Source organism: Lygodium microphyllum, chromosome 9 (assembly GCF_053477565.2).
Source record: "Lygodium microphyllum isolate KBCC chromosome 9, Lygodium_microphyllum_v1.1.10, whole genome shotgun sequence".
NCBI classification, from domain to species: domain Eukaryota; kingdom Viridiplantae; phylum Streptophyta; class Polypodiopsida; order Schizaeales; family Lygodiaceae; genus Lygodium; species Lygodium microphyllum.
In genome coordinates this window covers 104,876,697-104,895,304 of record NC_141143.1, presented here as the reverse complement: position 1 = coordinate 104,895,304, position 18,608 = coordinate 104,876,697, and the positions used below count along the sequence as shown (strand labels likewise).

General features: G+C 39.8%; 1 protein-coding gene across 1 annotated transcript; it reads right to left on the bottom strand.

Annotated features, from left to right (window-relative positions):
* Positions 1-1,482: 1,482 nt before the first annotated feature.
* LOC148031380 (SNARE associated Golgi protein family) lies at positions 1,483-17,950 on the bottom strand. Its single transcript, XM_087684905.1, has 4 exons — positions 17,445-17,950; positions 10,491-10,761; positions 2,393-2,563; positions 1,483-2,144 (listed from the first exon to the last, which is right to left on the bottom strand). The coding sequence occupies exons 1-4, from the start codon at positions 17,732-17,734 to the stop codon at positions 2,010-2,012; spliced, it is 867 nt and encodes a 288-aa protein (XP_087541031.1). The 5' UTR covers positions 17,735-17,950; the 3' UTR covers positions 1,483-2,009.
* Between the last annotated feature and the right edge of the window lie 658 nt (positions 17,951-18,608).

The window sequence follows — 18,608 nt, the reverse complement described above, 5'->3', positions numbered from 1 at the left end:
AGACATAATAAACTCGCTCATAGGTATTATGGTCCATGTCAATTAGTTAAGAGAATTAAGGATCTTTCCTATCAACTTGATTTATCTTCAACTACACGCATCCACAATGTCTTTCGTGTATCTCAACTCAAGAAGTATATTAGCCGTGAAGTCCAAGTTCTTAAAGAATTACCTTTCCTTGATAAAGATGTTTCGATCATATATAAATCCAAAAAGATTATTGATCAACGAAAGAAAATTCTAACGAACCGAGTTCTTGTGGAGTATCTTATTAAGTGGAGGAGTTTGCCTATGAAAGAATATTATTGGCGACATGCTTCTTATTTGAAACAATTTCCATGGCTTCTTCAAGAGGATAGTTCATTCACAGATAAATAACCAATTTGCTGTAATAAATTTTTGTTTTGAAGCTAAATGCTTTATCTTCATTAAAATTTGATTTTGATAACATGGCTAGATAATAAATATTATCCTCTACATTTCTATACCTCACACATAAAAATTAAACACTTTTACTTCAAGTTATGACCATTTTTGTATTGCAACCTGTTTTAAACAACCTACAACAGTTTGTTCCATTTACATAGTCTTTCTTCATCGACTTATTTGATCTTCTTCAACATGGACTCTTATTTCAATATAACTTCATCTATTTCAAGCTATTCTTTACTCATCCTTGTATCTTGTACCCAAATTTAACTTTGAAGATAGCTTTTCTAGACCAAGATAGCTTGTAATAGAGTAAAAATGCCTAAATGCCTTAGCCAATATTTAGCCTACTAGGATTAGGTATCAAAAGCTAAGTTATAACTAGCCTAACATCTTTTTGTCACTTTACAACATTATATGCTTGAGAGTCTAAACCTCCCACCATCTAAGAGGGTGAATACTCTTAGCCACCATAGCTTAGGATATATACTGTACTACAACCACTCATCATTTGATTCTCAACTAACATTGGTAATTTCATTTCATGCCTAGCCACCTTGGCTATGGTTTCTTGACAATTTAGTCTATTTCTTATAATTTTCAGTTTAATGGCTTCCTGTGAAAATTAGCTTTTTTACAACACCCCACACCTCGATGCACACATAGCCACACACAAAGAACAAGACTCGAGGTATGGACGTCGGGACGTGGCTACTTGATTAATACATACTTACTTCCACCCGAATGATGACGGCTATTAATTAAGCCTTAATTCAAAACTTAGTTTAAGGAAGGGCTCCTTTGCTTTTTCCCGACCATCAAAATTTCTACCAATTCCACTTTCGTCTACTTTTGCTAACCCTAAAAAGGAAGAGAGTTTACCCATGTCTACTTGAGTTCACTTGATACAATTTTTTAAACAAAGAGCCATGGGGGTTCCTTGTTACGATTACTATAGCAGAGCCCTTAGCCCTTGCAAGGTAAGGTTGACACGCAGTTCGTGCACACTTATTAATGTACGTCTTAAGCTCAGACTCCCATCTACCTTTAATCCATAAGAAACCCTCAATAAGCCAATTCCTCCCGTTTAAAAAATGGGCTCGAATGGTTCATAGCTAGATGACATTCAGTTTCAGTAAGCAGAGTTGCCTTTGCTAAGCAAATTTGTGGATCATTTACATCCAAGGCCTTTAAATCCTTGTCCAATCTTGAAAACGTGTAAATGGGACAGTTGCAGAGGAGCAAAACTGCCAGTAATGAAGAGTTCTGTAGAAAGCCGCACCAAGTGGCAGAGGATATTGCTTTTGCATACATTTAACAATCACAAGGTATACATGTCTCTATTTATCCAGCTGCAGCAACCAGCGCAGAAGAATGAGGCTACAGCCTTAATCATTCAGACATTCTGTGTTAGTTCTCAATGTGAGATTACATAATAAGACCCTTTGTTTCTACCTGCAATGACAACTTATGCTGCCAATGATCTTTCCTTGTTCAACCCATAGCTCTCTCTTGATGTAGAAACAAGTATAAACTTGATCAATAACCTGCCTTCAGCTCAGCAGTATGAAGGAAAAAATTTACACTGTTTCTTCCTTGGGCCTATTAAGTAGAGTTGGGACTATAATCAGAAGCCCGATGGCAAAAAGCAGTGCCACAGTCTTCATATTATACAAGTCTGCCAAAGATTGAAGATCTCCAAGGGCAAGACCAGCCTGTAGCCAGTTAACAAATTCATAAAAGTACCACATGAGACAACATCATGGTATAGGATTTAGTAAGCATATGAGAAAGGAGAAGATTCAAACATGGTGGTCTATATGGCAGCCTACTCAATCTACTTTTTAAACCTACGTGTGTTTTTGCACGTTTCTCATACATAGAAGTTAGAGGTTTCTCAAAGTAAAATATTTAATGATAAAAGCTGCCAAAAATCATTCAGTGAACGAAATTCTGAGCATACCCGAACTGTTACAATGGATGCAGGTATGAGACCAAACAAAGTTGCCCAGAAAAAGATGTGGAATGGAACATCCACAATAGGTGACGCCAAGTTAATGAAAGTGTTTGGTAGAGTAGGCGTAATACGTAAAAACAGCATGTAGTTCAATAGTTTCTCCCTTCGCTGTGAAACCTGTTTAACCATTATTTGCGTAAGCCAAAAGTGCAACCTTTAACAAAATGTTTCCCTACACATATACACAGCAGTCCACACCTTCAAATATAGTACCACAACCAACTTCATGTAGATTTCAGAACAAGAAGAGCGAGAGCACAAGATCAACTGAATAACTTAAAGCATTACCAAACATCACTACAAAATCCATTTCTCCATAATGGCACTACTTTTTTCTGGATCAATCTTGAATTCCTCTTTCGAAATTATATATCCTAAATACTTAACCTCTTCTACAAAGGCACACACCTGGATCATTTGGCAAAAAGGAAATGGGACCTTAACAATTGGAACACTTGAACTAATGCTCCAAATGTTCATCCTTAGTTTTACTATAGACTAGGATATCATCAAGAAAGACTACAGCAAAGTGACCTGCATAGGATCACAAGACAGTAATCTTGAGCTCATGAACATGGCCGGTGCATTGCTGTTATTGAAAGATCCGGTCTTGAATGCCATCTTAGGAACATCTTGGCCTCAATTCTAACTTGATAATGCCCTACTCTCAAGTCAATTCTGTGAAGAATTGTGTCCCTTGCAATTGATCAAGCACATCATCAATCCTAGGAATAGGAAACTTATTCTTCATTGTTATGTTATTTAGTGCTCTATAATTGACATAGAGTCACATAAAGTCATTCTTCTTTTTCACCACTAAAACTGGTGAAGTCCATACTGAATTATCGGGCTATATAAAACCCTTATCCATATATTCCCTAATTCACCTTTCAATTTCTTGTTGTTGGATTTCACTAAGCCTATAAGGTGGTTTAGAAAATGGGTGGGCATTCCTAACTGGCTCTATAGGATAGCAAATGTCACCCTCCTTAGATATCAAACCAACAAGCAAGTCATTAGCAAATATGCCTTTAAATTCACTTGATAAATGTGCCAATTCATTACTATTTCCAATTTCAAAAGAACAGAAAATTGGTCTAGATTCTAGTTACAAATTGGAAAAACTTTGTTCAGCAAACAAAGACCACATAAGACGCATCTTGTCATTGTTCAGATTAGGGTCTCCCCTCATCAACTAGAGATAAGGACAGAAGGAGCAGCCTGCACCCCTAGAGTCAAGAGGACTGACAAACTATGCTAGGAGAAGGTGGAGTGAAACCAGCCTTCCTTTTTCTAGAAGGGTGGTGGAACCATAAAATTTTACAACAATTTACAGCAAGAAATAAATTCATAAAATAAATGGTAAATTGAAAATTCAACACTTTACCACTTTGGGCTAGATTGCCCTATGAAATTGAGATGAGTCAATACCAAATTGGCCCCAAAACATTGACACCCCTTATGGTATCTCTTTTCACATAAATTCCAAAACACCTATTGTACAACTAAAATTTGACCGAGCAAATTCTTGAACAACATTTGGAATAATAAGTTATCCTCTGTAACCAGTAACCACAAAGTTCAATTTGCCCCTTGATTCGATGTGCATCAAGGCACAAATTGGGTCTTTGAATACTTGCATGTAGGTCTCCAACAACCTGTCATATCAAGCCCCAAATTGCCCCTAGATTACAAGCACATGCAAACACAAATTGAGTCTTGAACACTTGCAAGCAAATCTCAAATGACCAGTAGCATCAAGCCTCAAATTGCCCCTTTTTTGTTACATGCATCGACCCATCTATAAATCCAAAAATCTCACCTTTTTTGCTATCCACTCACCAAATTCGCACTAGCAACCTTCCTCAATCATAGAGATACTCAATTCCAATGCTACCATGCAAACCCTAATTCTTATTGGTTACACATTGAGATTAACAAATCAACAAACATAACACATTGAAGTTCAAATATAAGGCTCAAATCTCCAATTTCCTTCACCAAATGGCATGTGCATCAAGTCTAGATGAGAAAGAAGACGCATAAGAGAAAATTCTGCAATTCAATTATCAAATAGTGACCAGCATCAATTTCTCATACAGAAACATATCAAAATCAAGTTCATTGCTCCACATCTCAAATGGTAACTTTGATGGTGATTCTCATGATCTCAACAACTTTAATGGTTAGCAGGAAGAGATTGAAGAATCTCAAGTTGTCCTCCTTCCAATTGAATGAAGCTAAAGAAATACCGCAAGGGGCGCTAGTTTTAGGCCAACAGGGAGTCTACTGTCCAAGAATGTTATGGTAAAGTGTGTATTTCAGTTTATGTGCATTTATTTATTGTTGTAATTAACTCTTAAATCAGGTTATCACCACCCATTCCAAGAAGGAAGGCACCTAGGTCACACTCATTCGCACCACCTAGGTCGTTCGCATTCGCACCACCTAGGTCACACTCATTCGCACCACCTCATTCGCACCACCTAGGTCACAAGCCAGATGGGCCGAACTCCTCCAAGAGTTCGACTATGAGATAAGGTATAGAAAAGGAAAGTATAATGTAGTAGCTGATGCACTCAGCAGAATACCCATCATAAATGAATTGAGTTTTACACGGTTCACTTTCGATTTGCTTAAATCTTTAAGAGAGAAATGCCAAGTTGATCCAACACCCCTATCTGGTGGAAGGCCACTTGGTAAATCAGAAGGAAACACATCTTTAAATTCATCTAACAAACCACTTAATTCATTACTTTTCAATATGAGGGATAACAGTTGTAGTACATGAGAGAGAAAAACGAGCAAATGTGAGCATTGAGTTTATCCCAATGTGCCTGAGCCTTTGCCAACTCCACCTTATCACTGGAAGAGAGTATGGACTCATCTTGCAAAGAAGGACGATGAATAGCCTTCGTAACAAGCTCCGCCAAATCATAAGACTCCAGAATGGCAAGCATCATCTAATCTAATGGAAGAGCCAGTAAGATGGGCACCTTCCGGTCCATGATCGCTTGAAACTTTGTCTCAGCCTCAAAAGGCATCTTCACCTACAATGCCTGCACAAAACACAAAAAGCAACCCCCTCTAAGTGTGAGAATATAGCTTGCTAGGGCTCTTAACGCTCATTCTGCTCCTTTACCCGCCAGAGCAATGAAAAGGTAAAATCTGCACTTGAAGGCCCAAAACACAACCTTCTTCCTTCTCTAACAGCAAAAACCAACAGCACCTTCAACAAATCATCTCCTTTCTCGCATGCCCACGATCGCCTCAGCCTTGTTCTGGTCTGCGGCCCTCCTACTCACACTTGAACGCTGAAAATGTAGTCTTGTGTTGTGCTAAAATCTCCTCTTCAAATGGGTCCACCCTAGGTTAATCCTTCAATGCTCTGATACCATGTCTGAGTGAAGCAATGCAGAAGCAAATGACCAAGACAAAGAGTGAACAGAAAGAGAAGAGAGAGAGAGAGAGAGAGACTCTGAAATGCAAAAAATCTACAATGAAAAATGTTGTATAAGGATGCAAAAATATACACAGTGTAGAGAGAATGTCTATATACGTCTCCACCTTGAAAATCTTAGTCTCCGTCAACCCCAAGGGCAATCTCCACGATCTGCAATCTGAAATCTGTGAGCACTACTGTAATAGACTGCTAAAATCAGGGCCAATAAATAGGCCAACAGGAAATAATGAAAAAAACTATCCGACCAAGCTACCATGTGTCACCTGCTCTTGTTTGGCCTACCACATGTCATCTGCACTTGCTGCACCTGCTATGTGTCATCTATACCAATTGCTCCTACTACTCCTATTGCTCCTCCTATCCAGAGAATGACCAACTATCTAGCTCTAAAATGGAGTCCCTCAAGAAGCGTGGTCAAGCAAGCTACCTTTGTATGCTCGCTTGAGAGTGTTTAGCTACGAGGCATTTGTATACATTCGCAAGAAAAAACGCAATGAACTTAAGCCAAAGACCTATAAATGAATTTTCCTAGGATATGGTAATTAGTGTAACATAGGATATAGGTTATGAGATCCCGAAATAAGAAAAATTGTTCCCAGCAATGGTGTTATCTTCCCAAAAGATCGCATGCACAAACAACCTAAAAAGACTAAGGAAGTCAGAAGGGTTGTATTCTGGGAAGATGTATCGATAGGACAGCAAAGAATGCCCACTAGACAACAGCAAATACTTGCTGTAAATGGCCCTGAAAATTCAAGAAATAATGCTGAAAATGATCAACAAGATATTGCCCATTACATACCACAATTTCAGTGAGAATAGATGCCTTTGGACCAACCAGAACCAACTATACAGCATGCTGAACCTGCAGAACAACAAGCTATTAATGCAGATTTGCAAGCTAAACAACCAGCAAATCTTGATCATTGGGTCCATAGGTCGACCAAAATGCAAAGACAACCAGATAGGTTTATTATTGGTGTCAATTATGTGGCTGATTACGTCATGTTGACAAATTGTGGTGAGCCATCATGCTTCAAGGAAATAATGGACAGAAAAGATAGCAAGAAATGGCATAAGGCCATGTTGTCAGAGATGGAATCTCTCATGAAAAATGGCACTTGGAATTTGGTGCATTTGCCTAAAGGGCATAAAGTGCTACCATACAAATGGGTTTACAAAATGAAAGTCACTTCCGGTTCTTTGCCAAGGTACAAAGCACGACTGGTTGCTAAAGGGTACAAGTAGAAACATGGAATTAATTTTGATGAAATTTTTTCTCCTTTAGTCAAAATGACTACTTTGTGAACCATTTTGGGCTTGGTTGCATCCAAAGATATGGAACAATGGATATAAAAACAACTTTCTTACATGGTGATCTGCATAAGGAGATCTATATGCAACAACCTAAGGGTTTTGTTGCAAAGGGAAAGCGCACATGATATGTAAGCTCAACAAGAGTTTATATGGGTTGAAACAACCGCCACAAGAATGGTATCATAAATTTGATACATGTATGCAATCTCAAGGATTCCATAGATCTCAAATTGATCACTGCTTATACACATAAGATACCAAACGGCAGCCTTCTTCTCTTGGTTTTGTATGTGGATGACATGTTGATTGTAGGTAGGAATGTTCGTACTTTGGACTCCTTCAAACAAAGCCTGCACAATAGCTTTGATATGAAGGATCTTGATGAGGCCAATCATATTCTTGGCATGTGTATACTTGGAAACAAATCGTAGGGCCTTCTCTACCTGTCACAGGACGAGTAAATTACTAAGGTTTTGTAACATTTCAATATAAAGGGGGAAAAAGCCATCGGTGTACTATTGCCTCCATATGTGAAACTTAGTATAAATGACAGCCCTACATCTGATGATGAAAAGGCTGAGATGGCAAAGATTCCTTATGCTTCAGCTCTCGATAGCTTGGTGTATGCTATGGTTGCTACACGTCCTGACATTGCATTTGCAATGGGACTGGTTAGTAGATGTAAGACATATCCTGGCAAAAAGCATTGGGAAGCAATAAAGGGTATCATGAGATACCTTAAGGGCACAAAGTACTTGTGTATCAGCTTTGGGAAGCAGAAGTCATTTGTTGTTGGCTTCACAAATGCAGACTATGCTGGTCATCCTGACAATGGGAGTCTACTTCAAGATATGTGTTCGCGTTCACAAAGGGACCAGTCTCTTAGATATCCAAGTTGCAAAAGTGTGTTGCATTGTCTACTACAGAGGCAAAGTATGTGGCTGCCACTGAGGCATGTAAAGAGGTTTTATAACTTTCATGTCTGGAGAGAGAGCTTGGCATTACAGAGATTCCTATCCTCCACTCCGATAGTTGGAGTGCTATCATGCTATCACAGAATTCTCTCTTTCATGCAAAGACAATGCATATACAAGTGAACTATCATTTTATCAAGGATGTGCTTGACAGCAAGAGCATTGAGCTTGTCAAGATACATACCAATGATAACCCTGCAAACCTTCTCACGAAGGATCTTCCAACCAAGTGGTTTACTCATTGCTGCCAGATGATGGGGGTTGGATAGTATATGTGTATTTCAGCTTTGTACATACATAGACTTAGTTGATTCTTTCCTCTACCTTCAAGCACATTACCTTTAGATGGGAGGTTCTTGGGAATAAAGGCTCACCGTGCCTTTTACAATGGTTGGGGTGTGCATGAACCCTTACACATATACTTTATGTATATTATCAAAAAAACCTAAAGTGGTACACTTCGTGATTGTACCCACATTGAGTCATGCTCTCACTCTCCACTCTGCACTCACTCCCTCTCTCACCATGCATATCTCAGCCTCACGTGTCTTGATCCTCGTGCACTCAATAATAGATCTCACACTCTGTGAACCCCAAGGAGGTCTCCACGATCAGCAATCTGGAAACCTAAGAAAAAAACTGTGAAAGTGTGTGCTCAAGACAAGCAATAAATAGCCTGCAGAAAAATGGAGAAAATATGCTGTCGGCTGCATTTAATGCAGCCGACTGTACTGTCCGGCTGCACTGGTACTGTCCAACTGTACTGCCATACTGCCACGTGTCCTGCACTGACTGCCACCTATACTGGCATCACCCATACGGCCAAACTGCCACGTGCAACTGCAGAAAACTCCTCACAAATGTAACTGCCTGTCCAGGGAATGCCCATCTCTAACAATAGCGATATCAAATATAAAGATCGCACCAAAGAGAGATTATGGAGATCCATTGGTGAAAGCAAGCAACACATGGTAGCGCTGAGAGACCAGCCCAAATGCGATCCATACACCATCTCATCAAGGATGTATTATATATTATACCCACCAATCCTAACTAGATGGAGCTAGATAGGATCGCCCTATATGGTGTATGGTTGTATCCTTAACACATATAGGAGCCTCTCACTCAATCATATAGCTAGTCATTTAGTGCTCCATCCACCCAACCCTTTCATCCCTCCATTGGCAATTTGGCATTGTATTGTACATCACTTTCCAATGTAACAATATCACACTTTACGCAATACACCTTGATATCCAATGATTACTACCCATTGTACATGGTTTTGTTTCATGTGCCCTTTTCAGCCTCAATACACCTCTCCTTTTTTTTCGTTATGGGTACAATACACCTCTCAAACAAGGGTGGGGACAAGAATTGCCATCCCATGTCATCATCAAGGAGCTCTAATATGGGGACAAGACTAGGATGGGATGGATTGGGACAAGAAGCTAGAAAATGGTCTCATGTTAGTATGAGATAAGACTAGATATGGATGCACTTGACTAGACTTAGTTTCTTTTCACTTTTAACGTGATACTTAGAGTTGACAATTTGTCTCACAAGCTGATTTGGCCTTTAGTAGACATTAATACCTCTCTCTCTCTCTCTCTCTCTCTCTCTCTCTCTCTCATATTACATCCCACTATATCCATTGGATAGAGCTAGTGATAGATGGCTCATCGCTCATGATGATTGTGCACTTATAGTATACTCGATAGGACACAATAACATGGGTTGAGTTTTGAGGACGAGATGGAAACATGGGCAGGGACAGGAATTGCCATCCGCTATTATCATGAGGGCGCTCTAACATGAGGATGAGACTGGGACAAGAAGCTACATAACGATCATCCCATGTTACTATGAGATAGGACTAAACAAGGATGCACTCAACTAGACTTAGTTTCTTTTCAGTTTTTACATGATACTTGGGTCAAGGATTTGTCTCACAGGCCGATTTGGCCTTTAGTAGATGTTAATACCTACCTCTCTCTCTCTCTCTCTCTCTCTCTCTCTCTCTCAGCTATGAAGTCTCAACCACCACCACAATTTCACTCCTCACCTTAATTGTGCCCTCATAATGCCAACAAGAGAAAAGGAGGTTTTATGCACAAAAATTTCCCAATTTCAGCCTACAAGTGCCCTTAGAAAGATGATTACAAAGGGGAACTTTGGCACATAAACCATATCTAGAGCAAAAGAGCAGAACAGGTGCCACAAAAAGACAAAGTGGCAACAAAGTCTTCTATCTCAGTTAAGAGAAAGAAATGGTTGTACATTAGCATACCTTTGCACGAAAATATCTTAACTTCTCTGGCCAAAGCCAGCATATTAAAGGTCTGGCAAATAGTTTGGACAAAAAATAGCAGGAAGAGGCACCAGCTGTTGCTGAAAAAACAACCAAACAAAGCCCCTTGTATACTCCAAACAAAGCTCCTGCCAACAGGGAAAAGAAAATTGTTCCCGGGATCATGAATGTCTGCATAAATATGTATGTTGCTATGTAGCCTAACAAAACCTGAGAGGTATAGTCTTTCGTATAAGCAGCAACATGTTCCCTGCAAGCACATCCCAAAAGAGAGCGTTATGGAATAAAGATGAGATATGCCTGCTTCCTCTAGAAAACATATTGAATATAATAGCAAATATCTTAAGGATCCACCCAAAAAAAGATCATAATTGTAACATCTAGAATAAGCTATTGTTTGCAAGCATAATACATTTCAAAAGTGTATTAAAATATAGGGTAAAACTAAGCAACATTTGAGGCTCAATGCCTAGACATAGATATGTAAACAAATCCATTTTAGTCCTTGATGGGGGGAAAAAGACAGACAAACATATAAAGAGACAAAGTGATGCATCATGTGGGAGAGACATGTTTAATGAGGGAGCTTGCAAAGAGAGGTGGTCCTACCACTTACACTTCTTGATTAGGAAATGTAAGAAGTGTAAGCAAGCAAACCAAATGTTTTCAGAAAAGTGAAATATTGGTCCTACTCCAGTCACTTTTTTGAAAATGTAAGAAATGTGAGAATGTGAAATATTGGTCCTACCTCCATCACTCTTTCAGAATGTAAGAAGTGCAAGTAAAGCAACCAAAGATTTGCATGTTTTTAAAATTCGTATTTTGCATTCTAAAGGAAAATGACTTAGCCCTACTTACCACTAAGGCCTTGCAAGGGCAAGACAATAAGGACATCGGTGCATAGCTAGATAGAGAGTAATGCATTACAACTAGAATCTATGATTGAGAAACTAATTGGTAATGCCTGAAGTACCCAATATTGATACTCAATAATATCTTTGAAATCTTAAAATTTTCCAAATAAGATGGGAGATGATTTTAAGAGCCTTGAAACAAAAAGGTTCAGGGCAAAGGCAAGGCAACGAGACAAAAAGGTTCAGGACTGGTGGTGGGTGGCTGCAAGTGGCTTTAATGACAGGTTTTCTCTTTGCATTGTCCTGTTCAGTAACAAATCTAGGCTTTGATGAGGGGTCTCTTGAGCTTTGGAGCTTGATAATACATATTACTATGAGGGCTATTAGAAAGGAAGTCTTACAGCTTTAGAAAGCTGAGGTGTACTTAAAAAAGTTTACAAGAATATGTCTAGGCACATTTTCACCTCCTTTTGCTTAGAGGTAATGTAAATATTTACATATCAATATTACTTACATTTTGCATTTTCAAAAATTCCTAAAAGAGTGTTACAAAGCCTTTACAAGAACTTGTAGCAATCCACTTATCTTCCTCAACTTTTACGTCTGGAGTAAAAGCTTGTTTATATTTTTGTTAATTATAGGGCTACATAAGTAAAACATGTGGGAGAAGTTTATTAACTCGAGAATGGAAAGAGAAAGTCTCACAATTGAAATGAAAATTGCATTTTTTTATTGCAAAAGGAAGGTGCATGTCTGAATCCTAGTTTTTTAAGCTAAGACATTTATGAATTGGGCAATAAATATATCTTTGGGATCAAGACACAATTTTGCAATTGACTCCTACATTGATAGTTGAAAGGGAATCCAAATGCCAAATCCTTCATAATTAAATGATCAAAGAAACCCATGATCCACCTATCAAATGAATCAACAACATATTTCGCTCCCAAATAGCAATGACTTAACTCATCTAGTCTTCTATACAATCCCAAAATTGCACTTCTCATCTTTCTTTATGAAAGGTTGCACAATAACAATAGTACAAGATAGCAATTGTCAACTAGTGATTAACATAGTAGAGTGAATGCTTGTCACTAAACAAGGAGTCAAATCCATTTGATTTTAATCCCACCACTGAATCACCATGTTCTACAAAGATGGGATATGTCTTTAGACATGCCAAGGCAACGAGAACAACTACCAAAGTGATCCCACTATTTTAATTTTCCAAGCTTGCCTCTATTTCACAAACTTTAAGAGCTAATTGATTTGTTATAATGTTGGTATCAAGAGGAGGTCTAACTAGAAATACTAATGACTAAGACCGACCTTCACAATTGCACGAGTAATCCCAAAGTCATTGTGTACTAATCATCCATAATCCAAGAGAGGGTCTTAGTTCAATGCGTATTTGGGCTTTAGGCACATTACTTAAACTACATTTAAGTGCCTAACAAAGGCAATTGGGCAGGCCATGTCACACAATCGTGAATTGTTAACCTAATTCTCTTGGAACAATTAAGTTGTGCACATGTAGTACATATGAGATTTAAGTCGAACATGAGTCACAATGACAAACAACCCTAGCTTTGGCAATGGAGAACATCAGCAAAAGTCATTCTAGATAGGTGCCAGTGGGTCCCTACCTGACAGATCTTAGCCAAAGACATTGCATATTAAGTTGTGCACATGTAGTACATATGAGATTTAAGTCGAACACGAGTCACAATGACAAACAACCCTAGCTTTGGCAATGGAGAACATCAGCAAAAGTCATTCTAGACAGGTGCCAGTGGGTCCCTGCCTGACAGATCTTAGCCAAAGACATTGCATATGCCCTTCTGTATGACTTCTAGTGTCATAGGGGTTAGGCAATTAATATATTGGACTCAAGGTTTGTAGAAAGTTTGAACACTTTCAGGTTCAAAGAGGTTAGGAATATTGGGACTAGGCAGTCGTCAAAGTTTGGGCAGGGGCATGTATGCTGCAATTATTGAAATCTTTTTGGCTGAGGCTGAATTTTGCACGGGCACATTTGCTGCTTGGCACATGCAGCCATGTTTAGAGCCATGCAAGGCTGGAAAGAGCCATTCAGGATGGTCCTGAGGGTGGAGAAGCCAGGTTGGGGGCAATTCACAGTAGCTAAACCAGTGTGGCAGCAGGGCGATTTGTTTGGGGGTCAATCTGGAGCAGAAAAGAGCAAGAAAACCCTAATTAGTGACCTGATTGGGAGCATTCTCAGCAGTGATTAACAACATATGGAGCCCAATCAAGGGCTGCTTACAGCATTTGGACCCCACGACAGCAGCTGAGAGCTCAATTAATCCAGGTGACCTGTTTTTGGGCATCATCTTGCGTTGGAAATTGATGTCAATCATTGTTGTATGGCTGGAAAATCAGAAATTTCTCTCCTACTGCTTTTCTCTCATCCATGTCTAATGCATGCCCAATTTTAGTGAAGCAAATTGATGGTTCGAGCCTCAATTCTGAGTCTGAGGTGTTGTGGATGGGATTTTGTTGATCTCAGGTTTGTAACTAGCGAGGATTAGGTTTACATGGATGCATTGGGATGTATGCATGCATGCTTCAATGTTTTGTGAAGGTTATTGTTGTAAATTCAGTTTGTGGACAGTAGATTGGTTGAGATCAGGTGGTCCACAATAGGGTTGATTTGCATGCAACTAAAGAAGATTCAAATTGGGTTCCCCAAAGGTGCAATCAAGGACAACTTGAGTTTTAGAGTTGCTGGTTGTGGAGAACAGCAAGTTGTTCCGAAATTGGTTGAGATTGTGTCTTGACTTGCTGGGAATTGGGGGAATCTTAGTTGAGGGAAACTTGGATTCTGAGTTCTCAACCTGGTCCTCTAATCTCTCAAAGTTTCAACCCTTCTCACTTCTACGATCATTTTCTAGGATTAATGTGAAAAGAGATACCACAAGAGGCTCCAAGGTCTTTGGGGTTGATCAGAGTCGACTTGTCTCTTTGCTTGAGACCCAAAGTGGAAAAGTGCTGAATTTTCAAGTTGTTATTTAATTCATGCATTAATTGCTTGTTGTAGTCAGTGAAATTCAAGGTTCCACCACCCTTCTCTAGAAAGGAAGGCTGGTTTCAGCTCATTTAGAGTTTCTTCAATTGTCTCATGTCTCATCCCGAGGCTTTCATATATGCTCAACTCTCCTTCTTGCATCATTGCATCATCACATCATATGAAGCATGAGATGTGCAACACAATACTAGCAAGGTACCAATAGAACGATGACCGACAAAAATGCCTCCAAAAGAGGCTCTTTGTAGTCAATTTTACCACAGAATCCAACTTTTTCCACATGTTACAAAGATTCCACATGTCTTTTACACAATCCACAAAGTGGTAATGACCTCCCCCCTTCACATTCACACCCTTCTAATTCTCCCTTTTCCAAGTTCTCAACTTGGTCCCAGGGTGTCTCTTCTTCTACTGTTGATAAACTATAAAGAAAAACCTCCCATCTTGCTTTTTAAAGTCTTTCCTCTTCTTAGCATCAATCAAGAGTGTCAAGTCAATGATGCTAATCAAAGCTTGGAGATGATTATGCTTTCTTGACTAACCAAGCAACAACAGTCGTGAAGGGAACTGCAATATGACAAAAGCAAAACACAACCCTTTGAGCAAAGAAGTCGATGAAGACACTGAGAGCCGCTCCAAATGAAGAAGGAAGTAGTATAAGGATGTTCAGCAACATAAAACATAGATCTAGCAATGGCAAAGATGACATTAGCACTCCAAGCAATGGCTAGAGACTCGGCAACTACTACTAGAAGGCTTGTTAATAACAAAAACGCAGGCATAGATGGCAACCCTAGGCTCAAGCAGTGTTGGCAAAGCCATACAGCAGCAAGTTTACACCTCCAAACAGCAAAACACAATTTTGGTGATGGAGATAATTGTTACAAGATGATCATGGATGCTGGGAAGCCAGCATAACAAGTGAAATGCAAGGCTAAAGAGTAGTAATCAAGTTGCACACAATGGCAAAGATGTCACTAAGGTGCTGGATTGGTAGCCAAGAGAGTGATTGGTCACCAATGTGAGGTAGACTTGTGGGCAATTGAAGAAGATAAAGTGGGCAATCTGACATAAAGAGGAATGAGAGAGGAGACATGAATGCCATAAGATACCCTATTTGTTGGAGATTTTGGTGCATTTGTCCTACCATGTGAAATAAGAGCCAATAAATACAAATCAAGTCTTTCTGGGGCTGTTAATGAAGCATTTTGGATCTCGATTAGATCAAGCACATGTGGTAGTTAATGTAATCGATACCTTGTAGTGTGGAGTAGCTTCTCCAACTTACTTCAAAGTTGATTTGTTGGCATTGAGATGAATGAAGTGGAAAGGGAAAAAGTGCAAGTAACTCGAGAGATAGGTCTAACCAAGCTGAGCCAAGACTCCCTAGGTATGTCCTAAGTGAGAGGCTCACACTAGCCTACAAGACTAATTAGCCAAGGCTTTGGGGAGCTGGAGGAGTTGTCAATGATACCATGAATCAGTAAGATGTGTGTGCCATACTCGAGCAAATCATGAATAGAGAAGCCAGCCAACACTCAATCTCAAATTAGATGAAAATCTGTGTTTGAAAGCAATCAGCTTTGCAACAGCACAGCAGCAAAACACAAAAATTTGCTGGAATGACGATGTGGCAGCTACATTTGACGGTGACAGCAGCAATGTGGTCTCTTGGACATCAAACCACAGCTACCTTGGCCTCAATAGCAGCAACAAGGGCTGCATTTTGCAGCAGGGCAGGTGCACATAGCAAGGTTGATGATCTTGGCCTCATAGCATGTGACAACACAGTTTCCCAACCACAACTTTCTTCTTCTAGCCGTCATGGACTATCTAAGATTAGCTTTGCCAAAGCCTATTGCAATTTTGCACCACCACCAGCTGAACCAACAAGCTCGGCCACTCAAGCTACCTAGGTCGAAGAAGGCTTGTCAGTCAAATGTGTTTCAAATAGCGGAAGACAAGCATTGGGATAAAGAGCTGCATAGACCTTGAAGAGCATCTTAGGGGCTTGGCAAGATCATGCATCATAACTCCCACACCCTAACAAGGGGATAAGCTCTCTCACCATGCTGTTCAAGTAACGAATAGTTTTGAAGTGGGGTAAGAAATAGTGCTGTTGCACCATGAGGCTTCTTCCATGATGAATTTCCAATAATCTAGCAGATGAGATAGAAACTAGGGACTTTGTAATGACCAATAGCATGTGACAACAAGATTTCCCAACTGCAACTTTCTTCTTCTAGCTGTCATGGACTATCTAAGATTAGTTTTGCCAAATCTTGTTCCAACTTTAGGTCACCACCAGCCAAACCAGCACTAGCAAAACTAATCCAATGTGCAAAAAGGGACACTACACAGGAATACGACCCAAGGAACTCCAAATACACCTGTTAATCAATTGCTGCTAATGAGCTAATAACCAGCCAATGAAAAGTGATGTTCCCAATATTTACCATGTGCATTGCCTTGCTGCTGAATCCTAGACTGGAAGAGGGAAAAGGTTTCAAACTTCCTTTTTTCATATGCATTTAGGGAAGGTGCTTTTATAAACCATGTGGCTGTGTTCAAAGGCACCTTTTTTCATCCTTATTTATTTTAAGATTTATAAACCATCTGGCTGTGCTGAAAGGCATCCAACAGAATGGGATGTACGAATTCTGAAGCTAAAAAAAACCACCACCAAAAAAAAAAAAGGAGACCAGAATTTGACCAGGATAGCTTCAAAGCTTTTTCCTCAAAACGCCATAGCTAGATAGAAGGTCTCTTTTCTGGTAGAGCTTGTTCCTATTTTTAAATCCAACAAAGAAACAAAGGATTACTTCAAAGGATGGCTTCATTTGGTGAGCTCCAGAGCTTTTTGAGAATGTTGAGACAACTTTCAGTGGGTTTATTTGTGGCCAAGTCCATGCAATTACTCTTACGTTAACAGTACGAATTTGTGACTATTAACGCATACATAGGACATTCTTTTTCAGCATGTCTCCAATGGCTACCAGGTAAACAGAAATCACGTCAAATCAACACACTTACTTGAGCTTTCTTAGCTCGGTCAGACTCTGTGGCACTCGCAGCACATCGGTATCCAACTCAGGCATCGTCCAGTAGATTATCAATAATGCCAGGGAGAATACAGTAAAGATAGCGAGAAGAACTGCCAGCTCCCAATGGGAGAGAGGAAACCTGTTTTCAGGCTTGGATTTCCCCCGAGGCGAGGCCAGCGGCCCGATTTCTTCATCCCTAAGTTCGATAGGAGACACGCGGGCCGCGGGCATGGCGATCAGGGACAGGATGGTACGAGGGGCAGAGGGCCTCCATTTCATGGCTGTCCTCTCAGAGACGTCACAGATTCAGAAGCACTGATGGCTTGCTGCGATGGAAGGCTTGAACTGAGGCGGAAACTTTCTGCTGAATCTTCGGTGGATTGAGCGATCTGCGGGGTTTTCAATGGAGGGAAAGCGTTCGACAGGAGAGACGCTCGACTTTGAAGGCCGCGTGAAGGCCTTAATGCCTTTTATTTCTTCGACCACTACACATCTCCCTTTCTATTGACTTTGTCTAGTCTTAAGGACCCAAGCAACGAGACTTCCGGTAAAACGTTTTTCAGTTTTTTTGTTATATTTAATTGCAAAAAGCTAGTCTCCTTTGCCAGCCAAGCCATGTGGTTTTGTTATATTTTCTTACAACAAGCTAGTCTTCTTTGCCAGCCAGGCCAGGTGGTTTTGGCATAGTCACAATCCTCGCAAGGCTTTGCCTCGCTCACTTTGCACTCTTTTAATGAGCCAAGAGAAGGGGTTCCTTCTCTCAACATGAAGTCACACTCATGCACAATTATGTTAAAACATTAGATATAGATGGCGCCCTCTGTACACCATTATATTTTACTTCATCTGATAGTGCACACATACATCCACTTGGGGAGATGCCTTTTGAGACAAAATCTCTCACCTCACTAAAGTCCCGAATGTGGCATGAACTCTAAATACAAAGATGGTCTGTGCTTGTTTGCTCCTAATTTATTTGCTCATGCCTTACATGCTTCATACCCCTCTCTCCCTCGCTTTTGATTATTATACATACATAGGTACATACATGTATACATTATCGAGAAAATTTGTGAACGCGGTCGAGAATACACCAAGTCTCTAGCTATGAGAATTTGATAAGAGGAAAAATAAAGAAAATATAAAGATGAAC